Source organism: Cheilinus undulatus, linkage group 19 (assembly GCF_018320785.1).
Source record: "Cheilinus undulatus linkage group 19, ASM1832078v1, whole genome shotgun sequence".
Taxonomy (NCBI): domain Eukaryota; kingdom Metazoa; phylum Chordata; class Actinopteri; order Labriformes; family Labridae; genus Cheilinus; species Cheilinus undulatus.
Genome location: NC_054883.1, coordinates 24,840,829 through 24,864,930, shown reverse-complemented (window position 1 = coordinate 24,864,930; position 24,102 = coordinate 24,840,829). Strand labels below are relative to the sequence as shown.

General features: G+C 38.2%; 1 protein-coding gene across 2 annotated transcripts; it reads left to right on the top strand.

Moving 5' to 3' along the window:
• The first annotated feature begins 8 nt into the window (after positions 1-8).
• Positions 9-23,900, top strand: LOC121527523 (leukocyte elastase inhibitor-like). Of its 2 annotated transcripts, none has more exons than XM_041814520.1 (10): positions 9-161; positions 5,548-5,809; positions 11,603-11,863; positions 13,458-13,598; positions 15,088-15,205; positions 16,711-16,853; positions 17,887-17,964; positions 20,175-20,264; positions 20,344-20,524; positions 20,619-23,900. In XM_041814520.1, the coding sequence occupies exons 2-10, from the start codon at positions 5,573-5,575 to the stop codon at positions 20,843-20,845; spliced, it is 1,476 nt and encodes a 491-aa protein (XP_041670454.1). In that variant the 5' UTR covers positions 9-161; positions 5,548-5,572; the 3' UTR covers positions 20,846-23,900. The 2 variants fall into 2 exon arrangements, with proteins under 2 accessions (XP_041670454.1, XP_041670455.1); XM_041814521.1 differs by lacking the exon at positions 9-161 and adding an exon at positions 5,184-5,250.
• Positions 23,901-24,102: the final 202 nt, after the last annotated feature.

Genomic DNA, 24,102 nt, shown 5'->3' with positions numbered 1-24,102 from the left:
CCCCCCCCACCACCTCTTCTTTCGGACAGGACTCGTGTTTGCCAGTTTTTCCTTGGAATTAAATCTTTCCAGCTTCAGGGTGCCGACCTAAGTCAAGAGTACAGGGGAGACTTTGTGGTCTGCTGCAGGACTGAAGCTACAAGTAGCTCAACTTTCTACTGGTAAGCAGAAACAGAGACGCAGACGCGGGCTGCCTGGCTGTATCTGGAGAGGGGTCTTATTATCAGCACAGAGCTCAAACAGTGCACAAGCGGGGCTTTATCTGCCCCGGTACGAGCCACACACACAGATTCAGATCTACCTCTAATCAGACTAGTGCACCTTCGCTTCCGCTCTTTCACTCGCCACGCCCACACATGCGCACACAGCCATTCACAGGCAGACATGCTACTAGTATATCAACAGAACACCACACGGCAACCACATCCCTGAGGGATTATGAAGATGATGAAATTCCCTGAGCTGTACCCCACCATCTCCAAGTCCAAAATTACCCTCACTTTTCACACACACCCACACACACATGATTACTCTCAGAACTCTGTAGTTATTCACAATTAATCTCCAATTTTTGTTGCATTTTCACTTTCAAATTCTTCTTTTTTACAATTACTGGTTTTATTGTGGATGTGATTGCTTGAACTTACGACCAAACTCACCTGCATCGTCTGACAGATGTCAAATGGTGTATGTTGTAAACCTCATAGACTGTAGAAAGAATTGGACAAACCCTGTGTGACGTCAGCCATCTGCTTATTAAAGGTGGACTCAAACTGATTTTGATGCCAATCCACGGTGGGTTCCATATTGACATCGCAGTCTCAATCGAACTTTGGGTCAACCCAACCACCTGCTCACTAAGCTCAACTTCCTGTCAGCTAGCTAGCTAGCATTCTAGTTGGCGGGAACGTAGCTTGTGCCAGTCGAGCTATCTGTCAATCAAATGAGACAGGCCATTCAGTCAGCAGTGAGGTTTTTCCTAAGTATAATCTAAACCATTGTGGTACAAAAAAATTCACCCCCGTACAGTGAGAGCCCATAAAGACATAAGCTAATGAGACACATTTGGTTTTTTTAACCAGGCTGTAAACCAATTTATTTCTAGCGTAAAAACCGACTTTTTAACAGGTGTTCAGACAGGACTTCCGGTGTTCCTGCAGCCAGCCTCAAGTGGACACTTGCTGTATTGCAATTTTTTGGACTTCCGCATTGGCTTCATGTTTTCAGGACCGGAGGTCTAGTAGCCCTCAATGCAATGTGCAATTGTGGGCGGTGACCAACGAGCAAGCTGTCGTCCAATCAGATGGCTGGTCTCCATCATTACGTCATCATCACCATTGATCAACATCATCACGTCTGCTTTCAAGTACCAGGAACAAAACAGTACGCTATGAAAATGCTACATTTTAAATAAACATTTGGATATACTATTTTTGAGATATATGGATGTAATTCATGTTTTTAGTTGCTATCATGCCCACATATGGCATTCATGTAATATTGCAGAGCAGATGGATACGCCTGTTTCCTTAGTTCTCACGGGCAAATCCATCTTGCAAAGCTCCCATCTGAACCATTTGGGCCCGGTAAGTGACAGGACCAATCAGCGACGAGGGGCAGTACTTTCAGCAACAAGAGGCCGGTGCAATTATGGCAGAAGAGCTTTGCGTGGATGCTGCTAAAGCGCCAGTTTTATCAGAACTTGATGACATTTCTCTGTTAAAAGAAGAACAAAGAACAGCAGTGAGTTGTTTTCTTTTCAAAAACGACAAAAGTTGAGTACTTACATCTCTACGGTCGCCATGTTTCGCGTCATTCCTCGGTGGCTGTGCACACGCAGCTCGATAGCAGCTGCGTCACATGTTTTGTTGCTCTGACTGGCCATAGAGATGTGACAGACAGAACGTTCATCCAATCACACTCCTTTTCCCAAACATTTCCTATTGAAGCTTTCCCAAATGGATGTGTGAAACCAGAAAACCAGAGGCCTGAAAAAGTATCTGATTTTATTTTTCTAGTATCATAGACTTCAGTCCATTTTATCTACTAGTTTGAAAAAAAAATGCTACTTGGCAGACGTGAATCGATACAATATTGCCATGCAAAATATTGCAATATTATGTTGTATTGATTTTTTTTCCCTCACCCCTAGCAATTATGGTGTGTCATTTTAAGCCACGCTACAGCACTGGTGTATTTCCACGTGACTCGATGTGATTTAGATTAAAAATGGACCAAAAAACCACTGGCTTGACACAGAGCAAGCCTCTGTGTTTGGCACTATTTTGCAATGTGAGCTTCACCTACCTTCTTGGTGCTCTTCTACCTCAGAGTACCGTCATCTCCTGATCCGCTGTTTGAGTCTGCAGGCTTCCTCAGAGACAAAAACAACTAAACTAAAGCAAGTGATTTCAGCTCTGTTTCCACCTCAACAGCTGACACATTGTTTACATAAAATAAACACATCTGAAGCATGTCTGATTATCAGCCATTAGAAGAGTAAAGCAACAGGCATAAAGTTGCCTGGATGACAAATTTCCGTCTCTTCTGGTCAGAATCAGTGTTTCATATTTATCTTTGTAAATTTGAAGTAGGACAGGAAAAGACCAGTGTTCAGTAAGACAGGGAACTCTGGATGGGGCATGATGCAGGCTGTAGGCATCTGTGAGACTTACCTGAAGAAGTATTGATATGTCCCCCTCGGGACAGCAGTAGCTCTATGTGAGCATGGGTTCACAGTTTATACACCTACACCACCAGGTAACTGAAGATGTCTCCTGCTAACCGGTCCCCACCAGTTTCTCTTTCTTCCTGCTGAGTCTCCATCTGCAGAAGTTCCTCTGTGTAAGCCGGGTCATAACAGTGTCCCCCTCATATTTGCAGTGAACACAGGGGCTTTCTGAATGAAACATAAAACACTTCACAGATTTCAGGCACGGTCTACAATTGAGCCAACACTGTTTTTTTCTGTCCCATTTTTACTGTCTGTAGCACTGCATAACCTGCTGGTCTTCTCAAAGGTGCAACACGCACTGGAATCTCAGGAGGATAATGGCACTACTGTAGCCAAGTACCTTATACAACCCAACTTCAAAAATACCAAAATATCTAAAAATGTATAGTTATCTTACAAGCATTAATCACATCATTAGTAATCATACAAGTTGTTTTTACTCACACAAAGCCAACATGTTCACCCACACACTGAAAAATCAAAGAGAACAATTTCAATTACCATCAAATTAAATTACTCTCCCTTTCAAATGTTTCAAATGAAAATCAAAGAGCCTTAATAACATAAACTAAAAACATGAAGGGCATCATCTGTACCCAGTGGTTCTCAGACTGTAGGGCACTGCCCTCTTGTGGACCTTGATGATACTGCTTGGGGAAATTTCATCTTTCTCTCATGTTATGATAGGTAGAAGCAGGGCCTGAGTGAGGCTAATTTTCAGCCCTGGAGCTTCATGGTTCAGTCAGCCCCTTTAGTTTTTGGAGCTGCATGATTTTTTGTATTTGATATAATGCTATTACATGCAGCAAGACAAAGCAAACTTTAATGTGTCCATAGAAAACAAATGTAATACAAATATTTCCTCAGCAGTCAAAACCTGTTTACCTTCCAAACCCTGCTGGACAAAGATCAGTTCCTATTTATAAACTAGTCCTCATTGGCTCCTACATGTAACACTAATTAAGTGTCTTTAATGACCCTTTTTGAATCATCATTGTTAATTCCTGCCACTCCTGTGTTGTCTTGCCTGTGTGTTTAAGGCCAATGTCATGTTGGAAGGTGAACCTTCAGCCCAGTCTGAGGTCCTGAAAAGTTTTTCACTGAGGATATCTCTGCTCCTTTTAGATTTCCCTCAACCCTGACCAGTCTCCCAGGTCCTGCTGCTGATAAACACCCCCACAGCATGATGCTGCCACCACCATTCTTCATTGTTGGGATGGTATTGGGCAGGTGATGGGTGGTGCCTGGCTTCCTCCAGATTTAGAATTGAGGCCAAACAGTTCAATGTTGGTTTCATCAAACCAGAAAATCTTTTTTTCCGGCAGTCTCAGAATCCTTCATGTATTTTTTTCCTGAGGAGAGGCTTCCGTCTCGCCACTCTGCCATAAAGTCCAGATCAGTGAGGGGCTGTAGTGATGGTTTTCCTTCTAGAACTTAGTTCCATCTCCACACAGGATCTCTAGTGCTCAGTCAGAGTGACCATCAGGTTCTTGGTCACCTCTCTAACTGATGTCCTTCTCCCCTGATTGCTCAGTTTGGCTGGATGACCAGCTCTTGGAAGAGTCCTGGTTATGTCAAACGTCTTCCATTTGAGAATTCTGGAGGCCACTGGGAACCTTCAGTGCAGCAGAAATGTTTTTGTAGCCTTCCCTAGATATTTGTCTGTCAACAGTCCTGTCTCTGAGCTCTGCAGCTCTGCAGTTCCTTTGACCTCATGGTTTGTTTTTTGCTCTGATATGTATTGTCAGCTGTGAGGCCTTCTGCATTTACTCTGTCATGATGGGGCACTGAGTGTAGATTAATGAGAGATATTTTTTCGACCATAGCATCAGGTTGCAACATAACAAAATTGAGAAAAAGTATAGGTGGTCTGAATACTTTCTGAATGCACTGTATATTGCATACAGGCATATCAGTGCCCAGTGCATTGTTCTGGCATTTGAGTTAGTTGAAATTGGAAAAGGTCCTGTTCTAAACTGGGATACAGATTTGAAGATATGCGTTCGACTTGGGCCATGGAGCTTGAAGGGCAGTCTTAGTCAAACCGGGATGTATGATATTTGTATTTAAATCTAGCTTTTGTGGTGGCTGATGGGTGTGAGAGGCCGATATGATTCTAGGTGTGTCAAACTGTAACAACCACAAAGGATTGCAAAGGAAGAACTCCCTACTGCAGGTCAAATGACTTTAAGAGGACAGACACAGTCAAAAAGTTAACACAAGAAAACATAAAAATAGATAAATACATGTGACCCAAAGACTGTTACTTATGCAAATAGAACAAAAACCCAGTTGAAGTCTGTTCTGTACATACTTTGCTGATCACACCCATTGGCACTGATCATGATTATAATTGGGTGTGACTCCGATGGGTGTGATTTATAAAAACTTTCTCAAGCTGTGTCAGGACCTGCGTGATACTGGGTGTGTCACAGTGAAATAACACAGAGCTGGCTCCAACAGAACAAGTCTGTCTTTCTCTGGATCGCTTATTGTCGTGAGGAGAGAGTCCTACAGTAAGTACAATACAGGGGATTATTTAGACTTTAATTTTAGAAAGGATAGCAGGAATCAGTCAGGTGTTATTCAGCGAAAAGATCATTATTTATACAGGATTTTTAATCTAGTTAGGTAGTACTAGTGCAGGATGTCTGTGACAGTTCACTTCAGTTTAGGAATCCAAATCAGCTGTTCTTATCAGTAAGTGGAATCGTGATAGGTATGGAAGGCCAAAGATGGTTTAATCATTGAGATTCTGCATGCAGAAGAAGCTCTGAAATAGACTGATTGAAACTTTTATCCCTCTCAAACAGGGCAGTGCAACTCACCAAACAGTGGATGCTACACTTCATAGCTCTGCTCTTTTTACTGGATACAATGGCATCAACAACATCATCTTCATCACCACCACTGTCTCTGGCCAAAGCTAACAGCACCTTCTCTCTGGATCTGTTGAAACAGCTGAGTGATGAAGACAAAAAGGCAAATATCTTCTGCTCCCCATTCAGCATCACTTCAGCTCTGGCCATGGTGATGCTGGGGACGAGAGGCTCTACGGCTGCACAGATATCAGAGGTACAAAACACACTCATACCTCCTTAAACAGAGTGAGAACAAGAGCAACAGAGTCACAGTTCTTAAGGTAACACACCCGTTTGGAGCAGAGTCAGACATTCAGATACCATGAAGTCAGAAGATTGTCGTAATGTTGGATTAAGGCCGCCTCATTCTGCAGGAAAGACAAAGACAAAGGTGTGGCGTTTTCAAGTTGTGTCATGTGTGCAGGGATGCTTACATATTCTTACAGTGTGGTGGAGGAGATTACAGGACAGGTTTTGGTGCCTGAGATAAGGGAAGTTTAACACCCCCAACAGAGTTGGCTCTCCCCAGTTGTGATTTATTGTTGATATCAATGTGTATTGAATTGGTAACATTGGTGCTAGCTATTCTGGCTAACAGTTTCTTCATTTTGGAACTGAAAATGTTTCTAGCTATTAATGGGACTGAAGTTGAAAATATTTATTCTTATTCTTCTCATTTTTCACACTTTTTTTAGCCAATTTGCCCCTTTTACCACACATTTTCAACCCCTTTCCACCACTTTTTCAGCCACCTTCGACCTATTTTTGCCATGCTCTCCTTTTTTATTTGGCCACTTTTAACCCTTTTTCTGCTGTTTTCAATTTCAACCAGGATTGCCAATTTGAGCCAGTGACCTTTTAAATCCTAGTTTACCCATTCTAATATAAGCCATTTTTATGACTCTCTGCCATTTATCTCAGTCCTCTTTGAATCCATTTGTGCCACTTTAAACCCATTTTACCCTCTTTCAACCCATTTTGCCTCTTTCAACTTATCTGTCATTTTTAACCCATTTTAAGCCTCTTTCAACCCAGTTTTGCCTCTTTCAACCCATTTCTGCCACATTCAACCCATTTTTTGCCCTTTTTTAATCCATCTGTGTGCCAAATTGAACTCGTATTTTTTGCCTCTTTTAACTCATTTGTGCCATTTCGAACCATTTTTGCTTCTTTTAAACAATTTTTGCCTCTTTCAACTCATTTGTGCCAATTTGAACTAATTTCTGCCACTTGTAACCCATTTGTCCCACTTTGAAACCATTTTTGCCTCTTTCAACCAATTTTGCATCTTTGAACCCATTTTGGCTCTTCTAAGTCACTTGTGCCTCTTTTGGCCAATTTTTTTTTTTTTTTTGCCTTTTTTAAACCAATTTTTCTAATGATTTTTAGCCTCTTTCAACCCATTTGTGCATCTTTGAATCCATTTCTGCCTCTTTTAATCACTCCTTTAACTAATATTTTGCCAATTTTAACCCATTTTTTGCTCTTTAAACACATTTTCTCTCATTTAACCAGTTCTATGCCACTTTGAACCCACTTTTTTCTCTTTTTACTCATTTCTGTCTCTTTTTACCCATTTGTGCTTCTTTAACCCATTTTTGCCTCTTTTAACCCATATGTGCCACTTTGAACCCATTTTCACTCCTTTAACTAATCTTTTGCCAATTTTAACCCATTTCTTACTCTTTAAACCCATTTTTCTCTCCTTTAACCAGTTTTTGTTTCTTTAATATGTGGTGTTATTATTCAGGTTAAAGGGATCAAATTTTATTATCACAGCTTAATTTTAGAGCTAAAGCAGCTCATTTGGGCCCTGGATAGCTCTTCCCTTTATCCACCTTATGGTCAGACTTGATTGTAGATGAAAATTTTGAACTCTTTTTGCAAGTTTGTTAAACTAGTGAAAACAGAGACAGGAAGCAGTAACAACCTGGATATTCTACAGCACACAAACTTTGACAAATAACAGCACTGGTGCTTGAAGGGCAACAGCATTTGCAGTTGCATCCAAGAAAATGATAGAACATTTGCACTGCAAAAATCATACCAAGTGTATTTGTCTAATATCTAGTAATCCAGACATACTGTATAGAGGCTTTATTCACCTAACAGGTCCAGATAAAAATGTTATTTTAAAATAAAAGGAGTCTATACTAACAACTGGCCAGGGACTGCAGATGGGGATTAGCCTTTTGTGTAACTGTCATATTTACAGAAATGCTGATTAATATGTTCCTGTAAAATAAAAATAGAAAAGGCATATACCTTCCACAGGTTCTGGTCAGCTTTTGGTCTCTGTTTTCTCTTTTTTTAACAAAATTTAATCTTATATATGAGTGCAGAGTAGGTAATAGCTGCATAGATTGCACAGTTATTACTCACAGGATATTCAGCCGTATTAAGAGGATATCATTAAACTGCAGCTGAGGCTATGGATGTCTTGCGAAATGGCATCCAAGGTGATGTCTCTGTGAAGAAAGACTTTCTCTTTCAGTGTGGGGAAACAGGGAATGTAATGTTACTCTTTCATTGCTTCACCAACACTGTACTCTTTGCTGACTCCTCTGGAAAGTACAAACACACCCAGGCATGCGTGTACACACATGGTTTCCTCGCCCTAACTGATGATACTCAGGCACGATGGTCCTCTTTGACCTGAAAACTCTGAATCACTTACAAGTCAGGCACTGCTGATCAGTCAGTGTCAGCACTTTTCTCACCACTCCTCACCTTACTGCAGCCGTGTAGCTTAACTTATCAAAATCACATCTGTCTGAAGGGTTGCATCATCATTATGTGTTAACAACAGACAGGCGTCACAGTGTGCAATAATCCAGACTGTCTTTTTCAACACTCCTACCACTTTCCTTTATTACAGAGCAAATTGTGAAAGTGTATTTCATACAGAATTACTCTGAACTGTAAACTTCATACTGACTTCTTCCTTCATTCAGAGTTTTTTATTACACAAATTGCTGAGACAGTACAGTTTCTCTCAGTGGTCAGTAAGTACGGGCACTGGTCACTCAGTCAAAGTTAAAGGTGCTGAGAGAAGTGTTACTTTATTAAGACACCATCCTTTATACCAGTGGTTCCCAACCTGAGGACTTTTTTTTTTAAACCATGACTCTAAAACATAATATACAGTGGCATTAGGGCCAACATGAGAGATGCAAAATAAATAAAAAAGATAAAATCAAAGCAAAAAGTCAAAATTTGGGGGAAATTATTAATTTATCTGTTTATTGAGAATTTAAAGCCATGAATTTACTAGAAAACAATTTCAGAGTTTAAAGAGTTTGAAATTAACAAAGAAAAAAAAATCAAATTTTCCAAGATTATAAACTCTTAAATTGTGACATTAGAAACTCAAAAATTTTAAAAATTTAAAATCACACACGGCAAAACCAGCATACTCAAAATAACACTGTCAGAGTCAATACTAACCCTTTTACGGTGTGTATGAGGGTCCACACCACAGAGTGTTGATTTAACTCTTTTTGGAGAGTTGGTACCGTAACACTAATAAAGTGTCATTATTGACTCTTTTCAGAATTAAAAATGGACTCTTGGACTCTCACAGTTCATGATCTAATGTGGAGCATATGTTGTAAAGGCAGAGGTCTTCTGATAAGGATGGGGGTAAAAAAAAAAAAAAATACTTCTTGCAGAAATGGGAACCATTTATCTATACAAGTTCACTCATCATTCATAGTGTAAATAAAGCCTGACTGCATGTGGGAAGTCTGTGACTCAATTGACGATGCCACTCATGGTGCAGATATGTCTAACATCAAAAAGGACAATAATCTGCCAAAAACATGAGAAAATGAATCCCAGCAGTGATAAATGTACAACAGGCAACATATAAACACATATAAATACACATAAATACATCTAACAACACTTAAAACACATCTTCACACACAATGCGTGATGGGAAAACTCTGCAACCCAGATTTGAAGTGGCAGTGTGTAGTGCTTTGAACCTAAAGCATTAACACTGTCATCTAACTCCAACACTGAAGACCATTTCACTCAGAAAGGTTAGAATTAACACTTAGGGGCTTGAAAATCAACTCTAAAATTTTTAACACTGAGACACTCCAGGTTTTGCTGTGCAAATTTACAAAAGTGTAAAGTCAAAAATTTACAAGAAACCAAACTAAAAACAGAGGTTTGAATCATGTACATGTATGACTATTTTTCTTATTTCTAAGATTTATTCTTTGGCTTTTTATGCCTTTATTGACAGATGAGGACAGTGGATAGAATTTGGCACATGGATGAGAGAGCTGGGGAGAGACATGCGGGAAATTGCCACAGGTCGGATTCAAACCTGGGCGGCCGCGTAGATTGGGTGCGCCTTAAACCACTAGGTCACCCCGCCCTGTACATGTCTGACTTTTTTTTAGTAAAAGAAAAATCTTTTCTCATAAATCAACAACTTACCTGGCGAGTCAGATTACCTTTATTCAGAATCAGAAAGCTTTATCCTAATTGTATAAAAATACAATGACATTAGCAGTGCCACTCCAGTGGTGCATTTCATTCAAACATAAAAACACAGACACAGGATATTTAGTAATAAAAACTATATGAATGTTGTATAAAAGTCAAATAAAAAGTGCTGAAACTCAAAATAAAGCTGTAAACATTTACTGATTATCTGATTATTAAGTGTTCTGATGACTGTGGGAAAGAAAGTGTGTCTGCTGGTGCATGGTTTGGCAGCTCTGTAGCAGATGGCAAAAGTTCAAAGAGTTGATATCCAGGGTGTGACGGGTCACTGGTTACATTGTTGCTCTGCTGATGAAGCAAGAAGAAGCAAGTTTTCTGGGGAAGGGGGACAGCCAATGCTGCTTTCTGCAGACCCAATGACTCCACCCAGAGCCTTTTTGTCTGCAGCAGTGCAGCCCTCATGCCACACTGAGATGTAGTATGTCAGTATCTTCTCAATTGTTGCACTGTAGAACACCACCAGCTGCTTCCCCTCGAAGACAACATTTGCAAAGAGTTTGATGAAAATCCTTCGAAGAATTCTTGAGATATGGCTACACAACAATGGCCTGGTGCATTTGTACAACCTAAAAACATAGAAGATCTTACTCTGGCTATTATTGGCATGGAAGCATAAAAATATCTGCCAATGCAGAAAGCATAATTTGATTCGGAAAAATGCTGGTAAAACAGACATGTTTGAGCAGGAGGAATGTGTTTTAACAACCAAACAACACAATCTGATATTAAGGGCTCTTATAAAGCAGACTTAGATATTCATAATGCCTGAAAAGTATTCACCCCCTTGGATGTTTTACCCTTTTATTGATTTTTATAAAAGAATACTGCTCAATAAAATATGACTTTTTTGACAAAAAGGTTTAAAATTCTGTCAATATTTATGTCAAAGTGAAAACAGGTTTCTACACAGTAATGTTATAAAATAAAAATACGCAATGTAAAATAAGTTATTGCTTAAATATTCACCCCCTTTAAAGTGACTGACCTAATTCAACAGAGGTCCAGCCAATTGATGCTAGTAGTCTGACAATTACTGAAATAGGGATCACCTGAGTGCAGTGAATGTGTCTCAGTGATTGAAGTATAAAGACAACTGCATCTGGAAGGTCTAGTCACTGGATAATCACTAGCCATGGCTACCATTACACCATGAAGACAAAAGAACACTCCAAGCAACTCAGAGAAAAGGTCATTGAAAAGTCAGGGGATGGATCCAAAAACATTTCCAAGGCTCTGATCATCCCCCAGACTTCATTAAAATACATCATCAAGATTGCTTTATTAAATCAATAAAAGGGTAAAACATCCAGAGGGTGGAATACTTTTTTTAAGCACTGGTGGTGCCTCTGTGAACAGTAACACAGCACTCAGCCAACAGGTAAAAAGAATCTGTTGGCTTATAAACACCCAGTCTTCAACAAACTCAAAAACCATAAATTCTAAATTTAAGGATCCTGATGTTAATTCAAATTACTTGCACCCTTAGGTTCTGGGCTTCACTGAGGGAGATCAACCCAAGGAGGAAGGAGAGCCACCCAAGGAGGAGGGAGAGCAACCCAAGGAGGAGGGAGATCAACCCAAGGAGGAGGGAGATCAACCTAAGGAGGAGGGAGATCAACCAATGGAACAAGAGCAGACACAGATGAGAGTGCAGATGAGGTACCCAACTCGATGCCAGATGCAGATGCAGCAGCGGATGAAGATGCAGCTACAGCAGGCCAGCAGGCTGCCACCTTACCTACGCCAGGTTGTAAAAATTTGGTTTAGTAGGTTTAGTAGTTTAGTATGGCATGGAATTGTATGGTATGGTATGGTTTGGTATGGCATGGCATGGCATGGTATGGTATGGTGTGGTATACATACCATAAAAGTAAGGTGGCTCAAAGGAAAAAAGTTTGGGAGCCACTGTCTTACAGTATGGTAATGATATTGTATATATTATTCAGTACAGTATCCTATCCAACCCGATTGTATCATGTCCTACAGTGTCGTATCTTATCATACACTGCCATACCGTATTGTATCTCATTGCACCATAACACATCATACCATGTTGTGTTTTATCATACTGTATCATATTGCACAGTTTCGTATTGCATCTTATTTTATTGTACCATATCATTTTACAGTATTGTATCATATTGTTGTATCATATCATGTTTTATCTTATTGTATTTTACCATACCATATCGTATCGTAAAGGCATGCTTGTTAGGTTAATTGGTGACTCTAAATTGGCGGAGCGCACCTGGTTGTTTATATCTCCATTTCAGCCCTGCAATTGACAGGTGACCAGTCCTGGATGGATGGATGAATTTTCTCATGTAATCATACCATATCATATAGTATATTATTGTATTATATCATATCATACAGTACAGTATCTTGTTCTATTGTATTTTAATTGTTGAAATGAGCTTTAGAATGATATGGTGTCCCATCATGCCATGCTACATCATGTCATGCTGTGTTGTGTCATAATTTCTGGTACATATGTCATATCCTGATTTCCCATATTGTATTGAATCTCATGATATTGATCCTTGTCGTACTGTAGTACATGATGGTACAGTAAGGTATGGTATCATATTTAATAGCATGGCAGCACAGATCAAATCATAACCTTTCATGTTGTTTTATGATTGTGATGAAGTATTTTATTGGATAGTATTGTATCATAACTATTTTTTTTCTTTTTGGTCCTCGCTGATTGCCTTATCTTTGTTTCTAATCTTTGATTCTTTGCTTCTTTTCTATCTAAAGATGTCTTTCTTTTCGTTCTTTCTTTCTTTCTTTCTTTTTCTTATTTTTGTTGTTGAATTTAATCAGAAAAAGAAAACTATGAGCAACTGACACATGGGAACTCCTGAGACATGTCATTGCATTACAACTGGTTAAATAATACAGACTATCAATATCCCTATTTAGACTCCATTTAAATTGAATTGTGCCATTAACATGCTATGTAACTTTCTCCTCATTGCTGATGAGAAATGACAGATAAATGCTGATTGTTGAAATCACCTTTCATGCATTCTGTATTTAATTTGAAACACACATTTTTAACAAATTATTACCATACAATAAGTAACAAAATACAGACTCATTACATGTTCTTTTACTCCTGTAAATATTCCTTTTGAAAACAGTCCTTGCCTCGTCTTTTTCAAAATTGGAAAAATATGTTAGTTTTAACAGGGCTCTTGCTGTGCTATGCTTTCTGCACCCTGGTGGATAAACTGCTGAATAAACTTGTGTGTATGAAATACAATTAACTCTACTTTAAAGACGATGATTGAGTATACGCCATTAACATACAGCTCCTCTCCGACTCTTTGCAGTGCCTCAAACCTCAGACTGGAGATGATGGAGTCCATGCTAAATTAGGCCAGCTGCTGAAAGATCTCAATAAGGAAAACGCTGCGTATGCCATCAGTCTCGCCAACAGGCTCTATGGGGAGCAGACCTACCACTTTAAAAATGTGTGTATTAAATGCAAGTGAATAATAAACTTATCGTCAAATGTGTTTACCTGAGTGAGAGAAAAGGAGGAGTCGAGGGAGAACAGAAATGAACTAAAGCACTTTTTCAAAATGAGTCCCATAGCTTTCTCAGGGTCATCAAAGATCTGAGGCACTACCTCTTTCCCGCCGATTTGGGTTCCCAACTTTTTCAGGGCCAGATAAAGGACACTTTATTTGGTTTAAGCTTAGTACCACAGCAGGGATGCATGACTGAACTGTAAAAGCAAGTACTATGTGGTTGATCCATAGTCAAATGAAAACTTAAATAGCCTAAGTTATTCATAAAAAACTTGGAGTACCTTTTTGCACTGCCGGAGCACCTTGTGTTTTTCTGGTCTCTCTAGAGAAGTCCAGGAACCACCACCTGCTGTCCTTCCCATTCAATCTGCTGTTTTGTCTTAATAATGTTGTTAAGGAACCCAATTGTGTTATCTTTCTCTGATAAACCTCTTGTTGTTACATCTGGCTCTATCTTCCAACAACGCCACTCTGTCTCAGAGTTTGTTCCATTCTGTCATGCTGACTGAAAGGCATCCTCTCTGTTCAACCATGTCCTCCAGCTCCCTTACCTTCTTTTCCACCTCAGTCATGCAGGTCAGCAGTGAGGAAAGTTTGCCTCAGCAGATGTGATAGTTTGCTCTATAGTTTTTCAGTCCTTGAGCTCACCGGCTTCGGTATCTTCTGAAGCATATCCAAATGCAGGTTGTTTCATGTCAGCCATGGTATTGCTTTCAGCATCGTGGTCAGCCGTGGGGGAGCAGTGCCATCTTTATATTGTCCAGAGAAATTTTCAACAATTTTTTGCAGGTTTCGTCATCTCGAAGATGTCACAACCACTAAACCAACCAGGATGCAGAGTATTTGACACCAAAAAATATTGTTTTTAGAGGTTGCCAGAGTAGGTGAATCAGGCACCCATCCCAAGCTTCAGGTCATGTGACCGCTTTATGCAGTGATTCAGCTCAGTGAGTTTGACTGGATCGTCATGGAGGAAGGGAAAGAGATAACTGCACTGCAAAAAACTCAAATCTCTACAGGTGCTTTTATCTAATTTCTAGCTTCTTGAAACTAGGGACATCATATCTCATTTCCAGATAGAAATAATATAAGCTGTTGCATTTGTGGCTTTCTTTTTCTCATTATTGAAGGGTCCTCTTCAGAATCCAGTGGGGGACATCTCAAGGGCTAAATGCTGGTTTTCTACACTCATTTTTAAGAATATTTGTACTTGGAAAAAAATAAATTGCCAACACCTCAGAGTAACAATATGACTTATCATCAATACCAAAAACAAAATATAATTATTTAAAAACCCTACGTACTAAGTCACAAAAATCTATTGCACATTTAAAAGTATTCTAGAGTTCTCTGGATCTTAGAATTTGGTTTGTGTGGCGTGGTGTTTCAGTGTGATGTATGGAATCAAACATGTCCTTTATGATTTTAGGATTACCTTTTAAAAACAAAAAAACATTACAGCGCTGAGCTGGAGTGTGTGGACTTTAAAGCCAAGGCTGAGGAGGCTCGAGCCACAATCAACCGCTGGGTGGATGACAAGACAAAAGGTGGGAGTTTATTGTTATCAACAATCTCAGATCCTTTAAGATCAGCCCTTACCTTAAGTTTTTATTCTTGAAATAATTTTTTTCTAGTTTCCATTTGTTTATATTTTTTGGAGAATTTTTATATGTTTTTAAAGTTTTTATCTGGTTATAAAACAGACTAAAATTTATATTCAAAGCGATATATGACTTTCAGAAGCAATCAAGCCTCTTATAACCTCTATTTGCCACTTTTAACCAATTTTTGCCACTCTTTAACCACTTTTTCCACTGTTTTTCACCAGTTTTTGCCACTGGCCTATTTTTAACTGCTTTTAATTTTCACCAATCCATTTTTGCCCCCTTTTTCCATTCTTAACCCATATTTGCTGCTTATCCCTTTTTTGCCACCTCTTATAACCTCTTTTTGCCATTTTTAACCAATTTTTTCCACTTTTTAACTGCTTTTCAACACTTATTTCTGTTTATTTCTGCCACTTTTAACCAATGTTTGCCACATATAACCCAATTTTTACCACCCATTTTTGACACTTTTTCCTTTATAGCCATAATTGCTGCTTATCTCTTTTTCCTGCCTCTTTTAAACCAATTTTTGCCACTTTTTAACCAATTTTCACCACTAATTTCCACTAGTTTTTGCTACTTTTAACCTATTCTTGCCACTTTTAACTGATTTCCATCTATTCCATGCCCCATCTCTGCCAGTTCTTCTTCTTTTAACCCATATTTTCTGCTTATCCATTTTTAGCCTATATTTTTGCCACTTTTAACCCCTTATTGACACTAAACCAAATTTTGCTACTTTTTTAAATGCTGTCTACTGTTTTTACCACCCATTTTTGCTCATTTTTGCCAATTTAAGCCAAATTTTGCCACTTCATACCCATTTTTGCCACTGCTTTACTATTTATTTTTGTCTTTATTCTGTAATTATTTAATTATTTCCACCCCCCAATGTTATTTTAATTCCTTCAGTGTGCCCTTTCATATTATTAACATTAAAAATAAAACTGTATTTCTGTTTTAAGATGATGGGTTTACATCTTGAAAATGTTATATCGTATTACAGCATAAATTGATTTAAGTAATAGTTTCTTTCTTTGATAAAAGTGGTTATTATTCAGGCTTAATACAAAATATGGTTGTCACAGTTTAACTTTATAATGAACCGTGATTTTTCTGACCTCCAAGGGCCCCTCGTTTGGCCTGGCCCCTGAAGGCTTTCCCCTTTATCCCCCTTATGGGTGGCCTTGCTAACTGATAAACATTGTTCAGTAAATGATCCCACATTTGAATTTGATTTTATTCAACTTGTTAAAAAAAAAGTTGGGACATGGGCAAGAAAAGACTATGAAAGTTGTGAGCTGTTAAAACGAAACCTTGGTGTCTTCATTCCGCTGACTCCTGCAGAGTTAAAAGCTAAAGTTCACATCAAATAAAATAAATCAAAGCATAAATAAAAACACAGCTTTAGCTCTCATCTGTACCTCATCTTTTCTGCTCACCAGGTAAAATCAAAGAACTGCTGCAGGAGGGTGTGGTGGATGGCTCAACAGTACTGGTGCTGGTCAATGCCATCTACTTCAAGGGGAAATGGGCCCAAAAGTTCAATGAGAGTGACACTGCTGAAGAACAGTTTAGAATAACCAAGGTAATGCTGCACACAAGAGATAAGACATTGACAGAAGGAATGATTTGGCTTCAGGAAGTGATTTTCATGAAACTATGATGGTTTAACTGGACAGATTATTGCACCTGCAGAATATCACTTATCATGTTTTAAGTGTCAAAACTTCATGTGAATCAAACTTTATCTGCATAATTAACACTGTTATATGTCCATTTTTCCTCTAAAAGAACTGCTCATGTGATGGTTTCACCATTACTTTATTTAAATAAAGTTTATTGAAAATCCTGATCATGCAAGGGAAGGTGGTAAACAAAACAGAATTTACTGAGCAGGAATCATGTGCCTCTATGCATGAACGTCAGAGGTTTATCTAACACCAAGTTCAAACCAAAGATTCACAATGCACCTTGAATCAAGCCATCTCCTGAGAGTCAGTCTGCAAACTGAAATTCCAAAAAAGTTGGGGCACTATTTAAAAAGTAAACAAAATCAGAAGTCAATGCTTGTCAAATCTCATAAACCCATATTTTAGTCACAATAGAACATAAACAACATATCAGATGTTGAAACTGAGACATTTTACCATTCCATGAAAAATATTAGCTCATTTTGAATTTGATGGCAGCAGCACATCTCAAAAAAGTAGGGACAGTGCCATGCTTACAAATGTGTAGCATCCCCTCTTCTTTTAACAACAGTCTGTAAACATGGGGGAAGTGGGAGACATCTACCTGGGTCTTCTTTTCTGATGATCCAAATGTTTTCTATTGGTGAAAGGTCTGGACTGCAGGCAGGCCAGATTTCTACTTTTTGCTTACGTTTCAAAGGCTAAAGAAATGAAGAAAACACTATATCCATCTTTATTTTTGTCTCAAGACACATTATAAAAAGAGCAGTGGCCTTTGATACAAATCAAGTTCAACGTATTGCTGTGTGTGAATGTGCAAATTAAGCCTTATAATATCACTTTATCATCATTAGAGCACCACAGATCTCCTTTTGTGTTAAAATAACAAAATTTGTTCTCTCCATTAACTGTTTTTTTTTTTTTTAGAATGAAGCTAAAGCGGTGAAAATGATGCGCCAGAAGAGCAAATTCTCTTTCAGGGCTATTCCTGAGGCCAAAATCAAGGTAACGTTCATGTTTGCAATTGCATGCTAACTGCCAGTGTGTCACACATGTATTGACCAAGTAGGTATCAGTAGACTTTAGTTTATGCAGGGAAAAAAATCAAAAGCAAGCAGAACACAAGCCACAAGCCTACAAGCACATAGAATTGTGGGCAAAACTTAGCTTTTATCAAACCATCATCTTGTTGGGATTTTAGCGAACTTCAGACCTTCAATGTGAATTAATTCAATGAAAATCAGTTTATTTTTTGGATTCACTGAGCTGAAGTGAGCCAGAGTGACGCCTCTAGACCTGATTTACTAAGGAGAGTTTATGGTTAAAAATCACTCCCTAAATCTGCCATCATTTGCTCTGCCTTCAGCTGAATGTGGAAAAAAGTAATCTGCAGCTTTAGGCCTGATTTACACATCTGTGTCTGAGCCTTGCTGTAAGTCCACGTAGTCCTGTAATCAAGGCTTGACATTAACTTTTTTGCTCACCAGCCATGGTGGCTAGTGGTTTTGCAAACTTACTAGCCACTCAGTATTTCCACTCACCACAATTTTGGTGTTTGGAAACTATGAGCTATATGCCAAATTTGGTACAAAGGGTATGATATGACACACATGCTCTACTTTCCCTCATCAATATGATCAATCTCAGCTCTCCTCTTAATAAAGCACCTCTCCCTGTACACAGCACACTACAGATATGTCATACTTCACTGTTAGAGACAGTCATCTAAGAGTCAAGACTCTTAGATTTTTATTTTCTTCAATGGATATTAAGTTTATGCTAATATTAAAATACTGTTAATTGGCTGTTTATTAGGAAAAACTACAGCAGATTACAAGAACATTTCTAATTTTCACTCTGACAAATCTCCACCAGAGAATGTTGACTGTCAAACTCCTCTGCTCTATTCTCCTTTAAACTGTATGGTGAAAATGTCTTCATATGTGTCTAAAATTAATTAAAATATCTACTTAAATAATAGATGACTTACATTTGGTGCATGAAGGTCACATTTGGAGAATGTTAAACAACTGTACTGTCTGTTGTTTAATATTAGAAGCATTAGTTGTGACTCTGATAAATTCAACCCACCATTGCGGCTAGTTAGAGTCACGCTGCTACCCACCACGGCCGAAATTCAACCGCATTTGGCTAGTTGGTGGGTGTAATTGTCAAGTCCTGCCTGTAATGGCGCAGAGAGCAAGACCTGCAATTGGTTTACTGGGAGCCACAGAATGACTGCCAGTCTCTGTAGTGTAAACAGGCATATTACATGCACAAGTGGATGCACAGTGATGCAACTGGTCAAATCTGCTTGTTGCTGTCTAAAATAACAAATGTGAATTTCTCATCTTTGTCCCTCTGAGTGGGCAGTAAGTTTGTTCAGCTCTAACTCCATCATTATATTTTTCAGTCACCATGATGAGTATTGCAGAACTACATGAACATACAGTACTAATGCACAAGTATTTAGTGCTCTTGACAGTTTTTTTTTTTTTTGACATGAGATTCACTGTCACCAAACAAAGCTTCCTTCATCAATGAAGCAAGAAAAAATAACTGAAGGAAGAAAACAGCACACATCTCATCATGTTTACAGCTCTAGACTGTCTCCACACATGTGGATGAAGTGTGGAACCGCTGACAGCCCAAGACTGGTTTAACCCCGGTTATTTTACTAATAGTAATGTAAAAGTCATGTTCATATACTTTAGCTCTGAGGCTTCCCAAATGGCTATTTAATGGTTCATTTAAAATGCGCTGGCAGCATTGGTGCACTGCAGCACTGTTTGCTGCAGAGCATTTGGAGGAACATTTAACCCTGCAAGTTTTTTTAAATTAGACTTTTATTAAGATTTATTTTGGGTCTTTTTGTCTTTATTTGGATAGAATAGTGATAGGTTAGAAGGGAAATGGAGTAGGGAATGACATACTGAAAATTAGTCTCAGGTGAGACTTAAATATAGGCTGCTATCTTTTAGCAATATTGCCATATGCAATCTTTCCATAAGGCAATCAACACCCTTGATGGTGTTTTTGAACTCATCCACACGGCTTAAGTTGTGCAGAAGCTGCACAGCCCTTTTGTGAATCACTACCTTGGTGTAACTTACTATTTGACAGTTAAACTGAGACTCACCAGAAACAGAAGAACAAAAAAATCAGGTTACATTTAAATTGTAAACAAATTGAAATGATTTAATTTTCTTGGACAGGTTCTGGAGATGCCCTACGAGGGGGGCGACATCAGCATGATTATCCTCCTGCCTGATGATATCATGGATGACAGCACAGGCCTGGAGACGGTACCCGACCAAATACACAAACAATAAGTGAGCAGATGTTGAACAGACACAATAACAGTGGATGTTTTTTCTACACTAGCTAGAGAAGACGCTGACCCATCAGAACTTTGTGGATTGGACACGTCCAGACATGATGAACATGGAGGAGGTGACTGTGAAGCTTCCTCGTTTTAATCTGGAGGAGAGTTACAACCTGAATGAAGTGCTAAAGAAGATGGGCATGGTGGACGTTTTTGACGTCTCAAAGAGTGACTTCTCTGGTGAGATATAAATGTTTCTTTTAAGAGCAAACAAACATGTTCAGAGATTCACTTTGCAGGATTAGATTAATGACCGCCTCCTCCTCTGTCACAGGTATGTCTCTTGCCAACAACCTGGTCCTGTCCAAAGTCATCCACAAGGCGAATGTGGAAGTGACTGAGGAGGGGACGGAGGCGACTGCAGCAACTGGGGCTGTCGTTGCTGAGCGCGCTGCAGAACTCTCATCTGAATTTTTTGCAGACCACCCCTTCCTCTTTTTTATCAAGCACATCCCCTCCAAGACCATCCTCTTTTCAGGTCGATTCTGCAACCCAGAGTAAACACGCCTGCATGTCCTGCAGACACGGACAGACGTGTCAAAGGTCGCCCATCTGTCATAAACAACAACAGCGCCTCTACTTTTCATTCTTAATTTTTTGTTGTTTTGGGTAAATGTTGGTGATGATTGTATCTCTATTTGTGATTTTGAAGCCATATTATCCCTTATGGATTGTTTTGTATATTTTCCCAGCTGTTTTTGTAATCTGTTTTCTTTTATGGCTATCTCAGGTCTTTTGGATGATTTTTTTTTTGCAGTAGGCCATTTTTGTGTCTTTTTTGTTGTTGTTGTGTTGGAATGGTTTTGCATTTTTCTTGTCTTTACTTGGTTTTCTAGTATATTTTTGTGGTTTCATATCATTTGCATGCCCCCTTTAATTGTTTTGTGTCTGTGCTTTGTCATTTTTATCCCTTATTTTTCGAGTTGCATCTATAGAGCTTATCATGTCTTCATTTCATTGGGCCTCATTCATCAATACCTTCCCAAGATTTCTTAAATTTGAGAAACCTACGTGTAATACACATTCAATACACATTGTTCAACTACGGAATTGTTTGCACCTATGTTCTCAAATGAATGAATGCCATGCAATCGTAAGCTGGAGGGATGTGCATAGAGTAACACCCCATTTATGCCCGTAATAGGGCATGAGAGTGCAGGGCAGTGTGCAGACACAGAAGGCACACAGGAGTGAAAGGAAAAGTGAGTTATAAAAGCATTTGAATGCCTGTGAAGATAGGTTTTGATGTTTAAATAAGTTTCTAATGATATTACTCAGAAACATGCTAAATTTAAGTTAACATCAAACACTGCATGTTTGAATTAGTACTTGACCATACTTACATCATTTGTGCTTATTATTTACTTTATACTTACAGACCCATAGGTTTGTATCTGCACAAAGACAAAAGAAAAAAAATATAACACAAAACAACAACTAAAGAAATGATTCTAAGTGCATTGTCATACGCTACTTGTCGCTTTTTCATTACTGCTTTACTGTAGTGGCACCATTTGTGAGCAGTGTAAAGTAGAGTACAGTCAGCTCTAGAAAGCACCATTTTAACATTGTCTGTACACATTTCAAATTTGAATGCCTGAGGATTAGCTTGTGCATATAATTTACAGCATTGATGCTGAACATAGTCATCGTCACCCAAGTCATTCCTGATAATGTGCCTCAGATATTTGTCTTTGTTCACCACGCTGAAGGCCTGATCAGAGATAAAGAAACTGGAGCAGATTCTGAGAAGTTGCTGACAGCCTGTGCTGTAAGGTGACAGGAGGACCAAGTTATCAGCATATGTCAGATGCTAATTCATACAATTGACTTTAAGTGTTGAACTAATGAAACTCTGTAAAAAAAATTCAAAAAAAAAAAGAATTACAAATTATTTTCATTGTGTCATTCTTAGTCTAACATATCTGAGTGCTGGTGAGTACAAAACTAAATATTTTATCCTGTCATATCAGAACTCAAATGTTCATAAGAGTGCTCTCGAGTATTCTTGGATTTTGTTCTTAACTAAAGACTAATCAGTGGTGAATGAGTGAATGAGGCCTATTGTTTTGTGTTCCTTTATCCTTATGAGATCCTGCGTTTAAATGTGAGGATTTTAATTTTGCTTTCCTACAACATACTTATTATTCTGCAATTACAACTGAAAATAATTTAATAATTTCCATAGAAGATCAAATATTTTCCCTGGAATGTTGGGAGAATTTGATTTGAAATTTTCAGAAATTTTTAAGAAACTTTTTGGAGATATGTTTTATATTTTGGCAAGTTTGATTTATGTTTGGGGAAGATTTGCTTTAAAATATGAACATACTTTCTATTTATTTGTAAATTTGAGGGGTTTGTTTTGTTGAAAAATTAGGGGGGAACTTCCTTTGGAATTTTTCCTGATTTTTTTTAGGAAATGTACGAGAATTTGGATGTTTTGGGAAATTTGTTTAGAGATTTTTTTAGTTTTCTCTATGAAACTTTGGGGGTAACTGTTAGCAAATTTTAGGTGTTTTGTTTTAAAATTCGGGGTGTATTTTCTGTGAAATTTTCCTGAATTTTGTGGAAATGTTAGGGAACTGTTTAGATGTTTGCTGAAAAATAATCCATCATTTTCTATGAAATTAAAGGTTAATTTATTTTTTTACATTTTGAAGAATTTGATTAGAAATGTCGAGTGATATTAGCTTTAAGATTTGGAGAGTTTGCTTGATTTTTTTCTGGAAATGTCATTAAATCTTTCAGGAGAAATTTTTAATAATCTTTAGGCTTTTCTAAAAGTTTCACTGAAACATTTGGGGAACATTTAAGGATTTTTTTTTATATTCTGGGATTTTAAAAGACTTCTAAAGGAATTTTCACTATATGTTTGGTAATGTCCTGGAATTTTTTTTTCATATGTTTTGGAAATGTAATGATTGTAAAGGAGATGTTCCAAGACCTCCAGACCTCAAGGAAAACAAACAAACAAAAGCTCAGTTCTAAGGAAATTTTAGTTGTTTTGTACCTTTTCTAATTGTTTTTATCGGGATATTTCCATTCCTTTGTGGCCTTTTCATGACTCTCGTCCTTGCAGTATTCCGTCCATGCCTGCAGAGCATTGTGGTTGAACCAGGTGTTTGGATAAAGCTGCTGTAGCTAATAGCATACATAATTGTTGGAAACAATTGCTCCCACACTATTGTAGTTTTCATTTCTGTCACATTTTCAAAATTAATATTTTTAAAATAAAGATAGAAATGATGAAACTTTTGAATATGACGGATAATTTAGTCTTATTTAAATCTTTTGCGTGGGAGTATTTTGCACACTTTAATCCTGGTTTTTGACCCTGGTTAGAAACAGGCACATATATTGTGTTTTCTTTGCTTCCATGTCCACCATGTTAGTTCATTATCTATTTCCTGCACTGCTTCCTGTTGGGTATCCTGCTCAAATTCTTTTTATCTGTAGTCATTGTCCACACTCAACCTTCGTATCAATTCATGATCAGCCACAAACAAAGCTTTTGCACTTGTTCCCCTTTTACTCAGAGTGTTTCTGGGTTTTGTCACAACAAGGATGAATAAAGTTATGCTCTGGGATCATTTTCATTCCTGACAGCTGTTTATTCTTAAGACAGAGTGAGACCGAAGCTTACCACCTCCAGTTACAAAAGAGTTCCATAAAATGTGAATACAAACAGAATACAATGTTTTGCAAATCCTTTCCAACCTGTATTCAGTTAAAGCAGAAAGACAAAATATTTCTCA

Coding starts and splice junctions, on each gene's coding strand:
- LOC121527523 (XM_041814520.1), top strand. CDS start 5,573: ATGCTACACTTCATAGCTCTGCTCTTTTTACTGGATACAATGGCATCA. Junction 11,864..13,457: donor TGCCACCTTACCTACGCCAG/GTTGTAAAAATT, acceptor GACTCTTTGCAG/TGCCTCAAACCTCAGACTGG. Junction 20,265..20,343: donor ACAGCACAGGCCTGGAGACG/GTACCCGACCAA, acceptor TTTCTACACTAG/CTAGAGAAGACGCTGACCCA.